The sequence below is a fragment of the Kogia breviceps genome, chromosome 11 (genome assembly GCF_026419965.1).
Source record: "Kogia breviceps isolate mKogBre1 chromosome 11, mKogBre1 haplotype 1, whole genome shotgun sequence".
NCBI classification, from domain to species: Eukaryota; Metazoa; Chordata; class Mammalia; order Artiodactyla; family Physeteridae; genus Kogia; species Kogia breviceps.
The window spans coordinates 41,380,880-41,395,061 of record NC_081320.1 but is presented as its reverse complement, the minus strand read 5'-3'; the positions used below and the strand labels follow the sequence as shown (position 1 = coordinate 41,395,061).

Genomic DNA, 14,182 nt, shown 5'->3' with positions numbered 1-14,182 from the left:
TAAAAAAAAAAAAAAGAATCCCTGTGCTAAAAGCAGAATCTCAGGCACAGAGTTGGTCAGTGGGGCCTCAGACACCCTTTCTTCTACCTACACACATTTTGTTCCAGTCGCCCCAGCCAGGAGACACCCCCCACCCAGTGTCAGGAGAGGCGTGGAGGAGCTGTCCAGCTGCCCCGGAGCCCGGCCGCCCCACACGCCCACAGGTGGTACATGCACGCCTGTGCACACACGCACAGACACTCCTCACTGTGCAAGGCTTACCTACGGCGGGGAACGGCACAAATCTCTGGACGAGAAGGCGGGTGGCCGGGGTGAACTTGTTGGCTTTCTGAACCAGGACATTAAGGCCCACCTTAGAAAGAGAAAACAGAAAGAGTGTGTGGTGCTGCAGCGGCCCATGGGAGGAAGGGGCAGGATGGGGGAAGAGCAGAGAGCAAGGGGCACCATCTTGCCCTGGAACTGCACTCCAGACCCTACATCCTCAGCATGACCTGATGCTGCCGAGCCCCGGTGTGGCTCCTCAAAGCATCACTGCCCAGTTGTCCCAGTTAACCGGCCCATGAGAAAGAGGGAGAGGAAAAGCATCAGCTACACACACACACACACACACACACACACACACACACACACGCACACGCACACACACACACATGCACACACGTGCACACCTATAGCCTCTCTGGGGAGAGGAAAAGGGATGGTGGGGAAGTTGCTGTTAGAAGAATCTATAATCTGCAAATAAGTGAAGTGTAGAATGCCCCTCATTCTCACCCAGCTTCTTAAGTACCACATTCCTGGCGTCCCACTGTGGACCCAGGCATGGGCCTGGCCAGACAGGGAGGACTCAGCACAGGGGCACTCACAGGTGACTGGAGAGGTAAGTAGAGCCGCCCAGAGCAAGACGGGAGTGCATCAGGCATCCTGGGTTCTCTGTCCATCTTCACTCAGACTCCAGCTCCCCTCACCCAGCACAGGACCCCTGGGCCCCCCTTGCCTTTGCCTTGGGCACTCCCACTCCAGTCCATCCCCCATGCCAACCCTCGTCCTCCTAGAACACAGGTCCAATCCTGTCCGCCATGACAGCTCCTCCCCACGGCCTGTGCAAGTAGGTGAGTCTCCTCCATGCAGCAGTTGTGGCCTCCATAACCGCCCTTCCCCACTCCCCCAACACCCACGTTCTCTCTTCGTGAGTCCAGTCAACTGAAACGTTATGTGCATTTCCCACCTCAGGGCCTTCGCCCTTGCTGGTCTCTGTGCCCCGAACCCCTTCCTTCCCCTGCTCAGTCTATGCCTGTTCTTTAAGGCCCAGCTCTGAGTGCCACCTCCAGTGTCATTAACACTGGGAGTCACTTAACCTTTCTCTGCCTCCGTTTCCTTATCTGTAAAAGGGACAGTAACGTCTACAGCACCCCAGGGCTGTTATAAGAATATATGTACAGTGCTTAGCATGAGCTTGGCATGTAAGAGGCCTCAATTAATGAATCTATGTAAGAATGACGTCACCAATCCCAGGCAGAAAGTCACTCCCTTGCGCATCACCAGCCCCTCCTTCCCAGCACTCAGTACCCTGTTTGTGGGTCTAATGCCCCCGTCGGACTGAGAGGGAGGGACTGTGCCTTCTTCTTCTTTGTATGCCTGGCCGTTAGGGCAGGGGATGGCACAGAGTACATGCTCAGTAAAGCAGTGGCTGAGGAATAAATGCAACAAACAACAAAGAAATGAATGGATGGAGAGATCAGCAAAGTCTGGAAGAGAGGCGTCTTGGAGGAGAGGAAGGTGGAGTTAGTCTGGGGAGAAGGACGTTTCGGTGGGGAAACCGCATGCGCACAGGCACGGGGTGACAAAAGAGGATGTCTGTGGCCAGACCAGAAGATGGGTGTATAGAGGCCTTTGCTCCCCCAAACTGAGGCCAGGGCCAGCCCTCCCCTGTGGGACTGTGGACCTGATGGGGCTGGGGACAGCCTGCTCTCGGCCTGGCACACCTGGTGGTTCAGCAGGCCACCCTGGCTCTGGCCTCAACCTTCTGGATTGTTGGGGTAGATGAAGAACCTTGGCAAAGCCTCTAGGGCTGCAGGGTGCCCGTAGCCGTCAAATCAGGGCAGGCACGGCACGAATGGCCCAGCCCAGGCCGTAACTGTGAGGCCTGGGAAGATAAGAAGAGCCAGCTCGCCAGCCCCTGGGCAGTCCAGGACCCCGCAGAGCCAGAGTGCTGCCAGGCAAAGCCGGCCTGGGCCCTTAGGTGCCTGGCCTCCATTTGAAGCCTCAAGCTGGTGGTCAGAGTCGAATTCTTATCCCCTCTGCCTGCTCAAGGGGAGGCAGGGAGGCACAGAGACGTGCGGCAGCTTGGACACACTTCAGTGGGGGGGTGGGGGTGGGGGCAGGCTGCGGGGTGCTGCCCGCCCACCCTGGGCCCTGTGGCCCTGCTTCCAGGCTGCCCCTGCTGCTCAGATGGAACTCCCCAAGGCCAGGTGTCCCCACTTTCAGCAGCAAGTGACTACCTCTGTGACTCAGAAATGGTTCCCCCAACCCCCCAAAATACCAGGGAATATGTTCCTACAAGGTGCCACTGTGGAGGGAGGCCAGAGGACACACAGGCGGGTGTTAGCGGTGAGGAAGAGGAAAGGGGCATGCGGAGATACCAGGCCAAGTGCTGGGCACACCGCATGAAATATCTTAATTAAATCCCCACTACCAGGCTTATAGATAGGGCGTGTTGCCCCTTTTAACAGATTCAGAGAGGTTCAGACGGGTTCAGATAGGTTAAGTAACTTTGCCCAAGGACAGACACTATTATGGGGCAGGTGAAACTAGGATTCAAACCCAGGGTCTGCTAATTCCAAAGCCTTGCTCTTAGCCACTGTGCTATTTACTTTCCAACTGTCTTCCATCTCAACGAGGAATGTCTGACAGGCCATTTTTTAAAATTACTACAAACCATTTAAAACTGGCTGTTTGCAAAGCAAAAGCCTCCCTGAAAAGACCAGCCTGGGGCTGGGGCCCAGATGACTGGAAGGCAGCTCCAGGCAGAGAAGATAGGGGTCTTGAGCCACCTCTGCCCTCGGCAGCTAGAATATAGAAGGTCTGGGTTCAAAACCCTGCACATTTGTTTGGAAAGATGCAGGAAGTGCTGGAGGAATGGGGAGCAGGAATCCTCTGAAAAGCCAGCAGGGAGCTGGAACCATTCCCTGGCAGCCTCTTGAGGGCAGGCCAGGCTGGAGGGTGGTGGGAGGGCAGGAAGGAATAGTGGTCATTGGTTGTAGCAAACAGACATGCCCACTGCCCTCAAGCCTTCCCCTCCTTGGCTGGCTGTTCTTCGCGCCAGCTAGGATTGGCACAGCCCAGAGTGGTGACCCAGCCTGTCTCCACCACCCCAGGTGGGAGCCCAGGGTAGGGAGGAGGAAAGAAGAGAGAAAACAATTCTTGGGTCCCAGGTCTCTTCTGGCCTCCCCTTCCCTGAAGCCACCAGGGTCTCCCCAACATGGATGGGTGAGATTTAGTGAGGCACACACACTTTTCTAAGTGCACAGCCCACATGCCTGAGCATGTGGGAAGGGGCCGGGACGAGCAAAGTAGGGAGAAGGCCCAGGCACATGTGTGGTTGCAAGCTCGCTAGGAGCCAGTGAGGTCATGCCGTCCTCTCATCAAGGATGTGCCTGGTGGCAAGAAGGCATGAATACAGGGGAGGCCCCCAATCCAGACCTTACTGTCCCAACAGCTAGGATGGCCACAGCCTGGGAAGGAACCAGGGTGGGCTTCTGACTGGGTTGGGAGCCTGTCTGTTCTGGTTCCTTGGGGACCCTTTGGCCTGGAACATTTGGTGGAGCCCATTAAAATTAAAAAGCCAAGTGGCTGGTGGCTCTGAATGCCAGCTCACTTTCCCTGGCATGGTGGGTCCTGTTTAAGGGAACCAGCTGGCATTAATGGCACACAACTCATCACGAACAGCAGCTAGCGATCAGAAAAATCTGAGCTAACAATCGGGTTCAGGAAAGATAATGAGATATGGAACAATCACTGCTGAGGGTCCCCCGGGGTCTGTTTTAACAGCCTCCAGATAAGCCACAAAATAGAAATTAACCAAACAGGGGTTGCATTTTGGTGGAGAGGAACACAAACGGGGTGCAGATTTTGCATAAGAATTCCCCATGTGGCCAGCAGACAGGGGTCCTGGGAGAAGCCAGAGCCCAGGACCCATGGGACATCAGATTTGGCCGGAGGAAGCAGTGGACATTCTCTGGCTACCTCTCTCCAAGCTCTGGCTCCCAGGCGGGTAAATTTGCCATGGGCAGCTGAGAAGGTCAGAGGAAGAGGAGGGAGGACTGGCTCCCAGGCCATCCACTGTGGTGGAGATAAGTGCTGACCAGTACCAAGAATTGGGGTGGGGTGGGAGCTCCATGTCACAAGACCTTCAGTGTCATGTGCTACATGGCTGATAACTGTCTCCTTGAGTATGAAGGTCCTTCCAGGCCAACACCAGCCTAGCTTCTGCAAGGCCTGAGAGGAGACCTCGGATGGGATGGAGGCAATGCCTGCATCACCCAGGCTGTGTCCTCCACTCCAGCCTACGTATCTGGTCCCCTGCGGGATGCCTCTGTCTCAATAGACTTCAGGCACTCCACCTGCACACACCACAAATGAAGGTTATCTTTCTTCTCCTCACCCACACCCGGTCTGCCTCTCCCATTCCCAGCTCAGCTCCTCAAGCCAGAAACCTAGAAGTCTACCTGGACAGGAGTCTCTGCCACCCCACCTCCAGCCCACAGGGCAGAGCTCCCTGTTCTACCTGCTCGGTGTCTTGAACGCAGCTACTTCTCTCTCTCTGCTCCTACCACTTAGCTTAAGCACCCATCACTTCTCCCTGGACAGCTGCTCTCACCCTAACTGGGCTCCCTACTCGCACCCCTGACCCCTCTAACCCACTGTATAATCCACAGCAGCCAGAGTGGACTTCTAAAACTGGATAGCAACTTGCATTAGTCTTTCAGTGGCTTCACTGCAGTTAAGACCCGCAGGGCCCTGCCTGACCTCCAGGCCGTGCTTGCAAGGCTCCAGCCACCTCGCCGCCGCCCTGCCTCTCCAACGAGCCAGTTCCCTCTCTCCTTCCCTCCCTCCCTCTCTCTCAAGCCCTGCTGTCCCTTGGCTTCCTCACTTTTCAGCTTGAACATCAAGCCCTCAAAGAGGCCTCCTCTTCACTCGGGGCTCTCCTTTTGCAGCCTCTCACAGAACCTGGAATTCTTCCTTCCATGTACCTATTACAGTCCCTAAGTATATTCATTTACTTCTTAAAATGTTGGGAATCAAAGTAACACATGTATATTAGGAGAAACAGAATTGCACAGAAGTATTTTTACCTGTGGACTCTTTACTAAATATCCATCTCTCCCAACAGGCTCTAAGTGCTGAGTATATATACAAGTGTATATATACTCTCTTATTCCTCATGGAATTTCTGGTGCTTGGTGAAATGAGTAGGTGCCTAATAAATGTTTCTAGATAAATCAAGTGATTGATTGATTTCTGAGGCAGGAAAAAAAAGGGCCCTGAAGGAGACGCCTTATGCAGCCGCTGCTGTCCACCTCAGCAAGCACAGCTCTCTGGGGCTAGATGCTCCATGCACAAGTCTAAGGTCACCTGAGTGGATGGTCCACCCACTCTGCCATGAGGAGGGGGCTTGAGGGGGCAGCCCCCAGGGCTGTGAAGTCTTCTGAGAAAGGGGATGCCCAAATGAGCCCTAAGGGAGAGTAGGACACAGCCAGGTAAGAAGGGAGGGGGACTCAGCAGGCTTCAGAAGCATGAAATACCAGGTTTTCTGCAGCTGGCTTTGCAGACTCTACTGGCACCTGCCATAAGGGGGTCCAAGGGGCCCTGGAGAACAATGGAAGGGGCATGTCTGAAAGGAGGGATGGCATGAGGTCAGAATTTAGGATCTACTCTTGGGTGGTGGATAATAATATAACTATGTGGTCAGGGATTTTTGTGGGCCCTGGTGGAGGCAAGGGCTGGGGCAGGTCAAGGAATCTGTGAGGTACCAAAAATGCCCACCAGAGGGCATGCGTTGTAGAATAAACAACCAGTGGACCCTGACCCTCTTTGGAGGTCAACAGTCCTGCAACCCCAACCAGACTGTCATTTGGCAACTGGTTCAAGAGCAAAGGGCCAAGGTAGCCAGGACACAGTTATGCACAGGTTCACACACCAGTCAGCTTCAGCTGCAGCGGTGTGGCTTCTCTGCTAGCAACAGTGACCAACACTGACCCCTGAACCATTCCCCACAGGAACCTGTTGGCCACCTGCTAGAAAGCCAATTACATCAGACCCCTTCCATCTAGGAAGGGACAACAACTTGTCCTCCCCAGAATAGATGTGAAGCCGATATTTGCATCAGACTTGCCACTGCCAGCATCACCATCTGCAAGCTTCTGGAACACTTCAGATTCTGATACAGGGTCCATACCATGGGCCCTCCAACCTGGAAGCCACACAGAGTGAAAGCAGTGAGACAACAGTCTGGTCTGGATTCTCAGGCTGTTGACCTCCTACCTCCATCAGGCTCAGAGAAGAATAGCTGGGCCTGAGCTACACCCTGGACCACAGAAGACACCAGGCGAGGACACCAATGAGGACGCTGAGGCACAGAGGTGAAGTCAGTGACAGAGCTGGCTTAATCAGACACTATTCTGCTGACAAAGGACACATTTTTCTTCCTGCTCCCCTGTGGCATGAGAAGGTGGGAAAAACCAAGCAGTGTTCTTGGCTTCCAGCTGGAGGAACTGTTACCATGCACCCTGGTAGACAAGTCCCTCCCAGGTATCCTGAGGACAGTGGGGACCGGGAGAACATTTTTGAGGGGCCCTTTCAGAGTAACGAGGGGTTGCACTTCCACCCACCTTCGTACTTGGTTCCTGGACTTTCTGCAAGACTGCACCTGGGTCACTCTGTGCTTGAGGGTGTAGCTCAGGGTGTGCTTTAGGAGATGGACATCTAAACGGTGCCTGACACATTGCAGGCACTCCACAAGTGTTAGCCATTATGATTATTTGCCAGCCTGACTATCACAGGGACATGGAGCTCCGGTAAGCAATGGGGGCTGGGAGGGGCAGGGGTTCAGCCCAGGGATCCCCTGGGATACCTCCTTGTGCCCTGCTCTCTAGGGTGACACACAGTCACTGCATCCTATACAGAAGGGACCCTCCAGGGTGCAGGCCCTTTAGGAATAGAGGTCAGCATTTCTCCAACAGGGAAAGTCTTTGGCCAGCGTGGACCTGGCTGAAGGTGAAGCGTCTGAGGATGCGACTCTCATACTCTGGCTCCACCATCCAGCTCCTGACCGCTCATGTGGGACTTTAGCCCTGAGCCTTCCTCTCCAGCCCCAAGTCCACTCTCATGCAGGACTCCGTGTCCACAAGGGTGGCCCGTCTGCTGGGCCGGCCACCCCCCACGACTTTCCCCCCAGCCCTCTTTGCCTGTACCCCCTGCAACACCCCAGGGTCCCTGAGCCCAGGCAGGGGTTCCTGGCATGGCTCTCCTAACTCCTGACAAGGCACCCATGATGACTCATGACCAGCCCCCACTACCCCGCCCCCTCCCGCTTCCGCGTCACCCGGTCGCCATCACTCCTGGTACGGCAGCCACACTCACTTTCTGACAGCTTCCGGAATCTGTCATGCTCTCCTTCTCCTGCACGCCTCTTTGTGTGCTGTGCCCTCTTTCTGGAGCACCGGACCCTGCCTTCGCTTCTCTCCAGTCTGTCTTCTAAGAGTCAGCCCTGTGTGAATTAGGGGGCATTCCCCTGGGTCCCCCCTCACCCAAGTCACCTCATCATAATTCTGGTGACACCACAGAGTTCCCTCAGCTTCCCCTCTCGGCATCTTGAAGGACACACCAGTCTGTGCGACCCCCCAGCACCTGCAAAGTGCCCGGCACACTTGCAGCCCTGAAGGGAGAGAATGGGTCTCCCTCTGTGGTAGTCAGAGCTCAGCGGGGTTGACCACAGAAGCGCTCAGCACAAAAGCCCGAACTAAAGCACAGCAAGCGCTGACAGAACTTCCTTTGTTAAAAGACAGCAAACTGCTAGATTTCAAAAATAACTTAAGACGAAATTTCTTTTTTATTCCCGAGCAAGAAACCAGACATTGCCAGATCTATTTAGAGGGTTCACCAAAAGGCTGCTAACCCCCTGCCGGTGGTCCTGCCACCAGCATGAGACTGCAGTTAGGGGTGCATACTAGGGATCCCTGATTCTTGGGGCTGCTGCCCAAGGTCAGGGGCTCTTCTGAGAGGGGAAAGGGCTCTCCCAGGTCCGGAGAGGAGGCTGGACTCCCAGGGCCTGGCCTCTACTCCAGCGGGTCCTCAATCCCTGGGATCTGCCCTTGGCCTGTTAGCCCCCATCCACGCCACCCGCTTGTAGGGACTCACTTTAATTAATACCAGAACTGGGCCAACCACTGGGGCCGTGACACTTGTTTGCAGGTCATCTCCTCCTAACAGGCTCACCCTGGGGGGTGGATTTGTCACTAACTGAAGCAGAGATCAGTTAATGAGGCCGCAGGGCCTGGGCTTCCAGAGAACAAGGGAAAGGAAAATAAAATAAAGCCTCTTTCTTTGGAGGTTTTGTGATTTACACACACAAAAGAAAAGCAAGCAAGCTGCAAATTTTCCAAGTCAGAAACTCCACTCCATCTGCCAGAGTTAGACCCTTACTGTGCACAGACGTCAGACAGAGGACGCAGCCCCTGGCGGATGGAGCGCAGAGGGGCCTCCTGAGGCCAGCAATCGATCAGCAACCTAATTAACAAGTATTTATGGAGCACTGCTCTGCACCCTCCTCCGTGGGGGAGAAGACACAGGGCCTATCCCTGGTTAACTTGAAATCCAGTAGAACAATGAGTGGACAGGACATGGGGCGTAACTGAGTGAGTGCATGAGAAGGACAGAAGCTTCTACGACTTGGGGCTGGCATGGTTGGGGAAACACCTCCTGGAAGGGCTCTGCAGCTAGGTGGGGAGGGGAAAGGAGGGTGTCCCCAGCAAGGCACAACCCCTGGCGGCCATGACAGCCCAGCGTGAGTCCCCGTCCCTGGGGGTAAGACTGTGGCTCTGAGAGCCCCGGAGGGCCCCAGCCCCCAGTAGCTCTGCAGCTTGGGCATCAGAACCCCCAACCCACAATCTGGGCTAGTTCTGGCCTTATGAAGCCGTTAGGATGGAATGACTGAGGACCGCCAGGGTGGGACAGTGAGGACTGTGGATGCAGAGAGCCCGGAGCCCTGGGAGGAAGCCGTGTCCCCACAGCCCCAGGCCTGCAGGAGGAGGATGTCCGAGCAGGACAGTCATCCCCTCCACTCAAGCCCATCCGAGCCAAGGCCGCTCGGGCTTCTCCCCGTGGGCCTTCCTCCTCCCAGCTCCTCCACACCGTCCCTTAAATCTCAAAGAAGGAACATGGGATTTTCAAGCTGCTAAACTAGGCAAAGTGATGGGCTCCTCTTGTCATAAGGAGCAGGAAGGAGGCGACAGAGCCTTTCTCCTCTCTCACAAGAGCCCCTGACACTGGCCAGCAACCCCCCAGAATCAGAGATCCCCAGTTTGTCTGACCCTCAAATGAAGTCTCATGCTGGGTTGCGGGACCACCAGGGTGGGGTTAGCAGTCTTTTGATGAGCTATCTAAATAGAGTTGGCAATTCTGGCTTCATACTTGGGGTTAGACATAAGGATTCAGGGAAGGAGGATGATCTTGGGCATGAAATAAGGACCCCCCCCACCTAACAGCTGTTTGGAGGTGAACCTGGTCCACATGGGAGCAGAGTAAACAAGGCCATCTCAGAACAGCCCCAAATCGCTGTCTTAGGAGAGCAGTGAAATAAATGACGGTACACAGTAGGTACAATGGGTTAGTACACAGGCGTGAACAACTACATTTATTTAATGACATGGGAAAGATGAGAAAGTGGCTTTTACAAAAAGATTATTAGATGTGAATTTTTTATTATACGTGAATGTTTTCTTAATTTGTATTTCCTAATTGCTTTTCTTACCAATTACATGTATCTATCGTGTAATGAAGTTGTGAGGCGACTTTTGACCTCTGGAGCGGGCTATAGGAGACCACCCAGCCAGGATGGAGAGAGGACCAGATGGAGGTACAGGGTGAGATGAACATGCCAAGGTCTCGGGAGCTTGGGCTTCTACTCTGGCTCTGGCCCAGGTCCCTTGCTGTGTCACCTGGGATACCTCCTTACACCCTCACACAGTCAGTCTATAAACCTCCCCTACTTAGTAGCTGCTATATTCTCAAAACCCTGTGGGATTCAAAATGAGCCTATTGCCCCTGTCTTGAGGAATTCACAGGACTCCGGGAAGGCTTAGACCTGTGACCACACGACTGAGGCCACCAAGAGGGGACCCAGGGAACTCAGGCAAAGGGCAAAGGGGAGCTGACATCTGGGCCAACCTTGGGGATGGATCGAGAGCCCCTCCACTCCTGCATCGGCTGCATTACCGGGCATGAAGACCAGCTCTTCTGAGCAGGGTGCCAGGTAAACACGGGCCCCTCTAGAGCAGACATCCTGCGCCCGGCTGGAGTGTGCAGCCCTTTGTGTAGCCCCCGGGCACTGCGTCCCCTCCCCGCCTACCCTCCCAAACCTGGAGCACCGGCGTGTGCTCTCGCCTCTATGAAAGCATCACCTGGGTCTACTCTTCTCCGCCTAGGAAGACGGCCCTGATGGCCCCCACCCAGAAACCCTGTCTCCCATGGCCCTTGCCCAGCCCTGACCCTCAGATAAGGTCTGGCCCGAGATGCTGGGTGGGGCAGTCACAGAGCACCAGGATGGAGAGGATGCCCAGGGGGCAGGGAGTGTGGGGTTACTCACAGCGATGGAGACGGCACTGATGACAGCTCCCAGGTAGCCCTGGATGAACTTGGATGCAGGTGAAGGCTGGAAGACAGAGATAGAATTTCAGGTCCCCTGGGTGTCCCAAGCTCCCACCCTCCACCCTTGCAAATGGCCCCAACCAGCAAGAGGCAATCCTGCCCCCCGCAGACCCACAGCCTGCAGGGTCAGGCAAGGAGGAAGGCCTCTGGAAGCCAAAGGGATCCAGGCCTCCCTTGGCGCAGCTCCAAACATGGAAACACAGGGCAGCTATGTCCAGGGAGACACCGAAGGGCCTTCTGCCCTGTTCTCGAAAGTTCCTTGGCAGACACTGCTGGCTCCGTGTAGAAAATAGCAAGGGCCAAAGTGGGCCGTTTATGGCTGGGGTGAGCAGATCCAGTTTAGGAAGGCTAAATGTGGCAAATGGGCTGTTTGGCACCCAGAGCATTTTCTCGGGGGACATGGCAGTGTCAAGGTGGCCACAGCCTGGCTGGCTCTCACAGGCCTGGTCAGCCATGCAGGGCTTCCAGGCTGGTAGGAGACAGTTGCTAAATATTTCTATGGGAAAATGGATCCCAAGTTGCAATACAGAAAATTAAGGAAGAGCTGAGGAACTACGATAGCAAGTCTGGAGATATTTGGTTTAAGGTGAATGGGAGCCATCTAAGCAGAGAAGTCCGTGTGCGAAGCAGATGAGCAAGGCATGGGTCGAAGGTTTAGATGGGAGGAGGCGAAAGGTCCTCAGAGTATCAGGCCCTGAAGTTCCTACCATCCAGGACAGCTCATAACTCCCCTATCACTCCCCACAAAAGTTATAAATGTCCAGATCCTCTCCTCCCCAAACTGACAGCCCTCCAAGGGGAACTAGATTCCTCTCCTCTGCTGCCTTTGGATGGAAATGTGGGAGAATGGACCAAGGGGAAAGGCAGCCTTGCCAGCGAAGCAGGCGCCCAGCCCCTTCCTAGACAAGAGAAGGGTGGTTGGACCTCCACTGTGAGCTCGTCCCAGGAGTGCAGGGGACTCTGGGGAGGACGTGCCAGTCCTCTCAGACCCCTCACCCTCAAGAGCAGCCCTTTAGCTTTGCAGCTGACAATCCTGGGGCACTGAGGCAGCTTCCAGGCAAGCTCGGAGGAAGTTTAGAGGAAGCCAGTCCCCTCATGGCTGATGTCATAAGGAGCAGGAAGGAGGCGACAGAGCCTTTCTCCTCTCTCACAAGAGCCCCTGACACTGGCCAGCAACCCCCCAGAATAAGAGATCCCCTTGGATCTGTCCTGATCCAAGATCTGGATATAAGCGCTGCCCAAGGAGAATTCTGAAGCCAGCAGAGCTCATCCCTTTGGCCGTGCGCGCCCCATTCTCACGTTCTGGGCCTTCGTCACTTCACGTGAGCAGCCCCTCCCCAGCAGGGCCCCTCCTGAAGGCCTAGCAGTAAAACCCAGAGGACAAGCCCTGATGGTGGCATGCCGCACTGTAGGGAGGGAGAGGGTCACCCCAGCCTGAAGCCTGACACCGGGTGGTGGTCTGTGATGCTCACCTTCGTAGCGTTCCGGTTTGCGTAGTTGACACAAGCGTTGTGGCTCTGGTTCAGCCACTGAAAGGCAATGTGGGGAGAGGAGAAGTCAGGAAAGGTATGGTCACCTCCCTGGAAGCAGGCCTGGACCTGGGAGATCACACCCCTCCAGAAAGACACGGGTGTCTAGTTCACGGTAGTTCCATCCATCCCCTGAGTTAGCGTGAGCAACGATCCTGGTTCGCCAGGATGGTGCAGTTTTAGCACTGAAAGGCCCCGGTCCTGGGAAACCCCTCAGTTCCTGGCAAACCAAGACACTGGTCACACCCAGGCCAGCTCCATCTCAGTCCAGAGATGGCCACCTCTCCCAAAATTCTGGTGTTCACTGCCCCAAATGGGCCCCACTGCTTTTGCCACATCACCCTTTTTATATTAATGACTGGACAGAAGGTGGACACTTAAGTCCCTGGAATGCCCGACAGCTCTGAGCCTCTTTCAAAATACCCCAGCCCAGTGCCCTACACCACCCGCAGAGCCCAGACACAGACACTATTAGGAGGTTTTTTTTTTTTCCAGGAAGACTCTGACATTTTCTCCTGAAGACAGACAGACAGGTTTTTCTTCCTGCCCTTCTCTCTCTACACAGATACATACCGAGCTTCTACTGTTTTCAGAGAGCCACGCCCCAGACTGTCTCCAAGGGCAGAGACCGGGGTCCGTGATGCCTTTTCACCCACCTCACTACCTTGGAGTTGGGGGTGGATTACCTTCCCCACAGATTTGGGTAAGGCTGATGTCAAAATGAGGCTGTAGGGCTCAAGGTCACTGGCCATGGGACAAGCATCCAGGTGAGGGCACCCGCCAGCCCTCATCACCTCTGTGCAAAAGTCAGAGCACCTATAATGGCCCAAGACTTGGGCTGTGGTCCCGAAGTCCTGGGGCTTCTCCCAGTGGCTTCTGGGTTAGGGAGGAGTAGGAAGTGGGGTGACTTTCCCCGAGGGGCCTGGATGGAGAGGAGACACTGGGACAGGGTGTTCCAACCAGCACTTGTTGGGTGCCCCCTTCAGGAGCCCTCTGGCTTGCAGGGAAACCGTTACCTGCCAGAAGACAGTGGACGCCAATGTCTGATTGGGCAAGAGAAGACCAACCACCTATGAGAGAGAGAGAAATGGCTGAAGAAGGCAAAAGAAATGCCCTACGCTTTTGCAAAGAAAAATGACACAGCCATGAACAAAGGTGAGCTGGATCTGTACAAACTGATGTGTATGATACGTATATTCAAACTACTGTCCACAGTGAGATGATGTACGATGAAAAAACTTGGTTGCAGATTATATGACAACATAATCCCATTTTTATAAAGAAAAAAAAATCTCACCAGATATATCCACATACACAAACACACATACATATATGTATCTCCAGGCATGAAAAAATCTGTAGCACAGCAGGTAGATGTCCCTGGAGGTCGGGTAACATGGTACTTTCTCACATTCTTCTTGAATATTTCTGTGTTCTTTTTTTTTTTTTTTTTTTTTTTTTTTTTTTTTGCGGTATGCGGGCCTCTCACTGTTGTGGCCTCTCCCGTTGTGGAGCACAGGCTCCGGACGCGCAGGCTCAGCGGCCATGGCTCACGGGCCCAGCTGCTCCGCAGCATGTGGGATCCTCCTGGACCGGGGCATGAACCCGTGTCCCCTGCATCGGCAGGCGGACTCTCAAACACTGCGCCACCAGGGAAGCCCTCTGTGTTCTTTTTAACAATGGACATGAATATTTTCGTAATTGGTGGGCAGGGGAACAGTAAAAACAAA

At 54.6% G+C, this 14,182-nt stretch overlaps 1 protein-coding gene across 8 annotated transcripts in view; it reads right to left on the bottom strand.

Annotated features, from left to right (window-relative positions):
• SFXN5 (sideroflexin 5) overlaps positions 1-14,182 on the bottom strand; it is a 118,014-nt gene that overhangs the window by 43,747 nt on the left and 60,085 nt on the right. For all 8 annotated transcript variants that reach the window (XM_059078887.2, XM_059078894.2, XM_067007391.1 and 5 more), the window contains exons 7-10: positions 13,469-13,522; positions 12,396-12,452; positions 10,862-10,927; positions 262-352 (exon numbers count right to left, since the gene is read on the bottom strand). In XM_059078887.2, the coding sequence (XP_058934870.1) occupies positions 262-352; positions 10,862-10,927; positions 12,396-12,452; positions 13,469-13,522 (268 nt within the window). The remainder of the gene's footprint in view (positions 1-261; positions 353-10,861; positions 10,928-12,395; positions 12,453-13,468; positions 13,523-14,182) is intronic.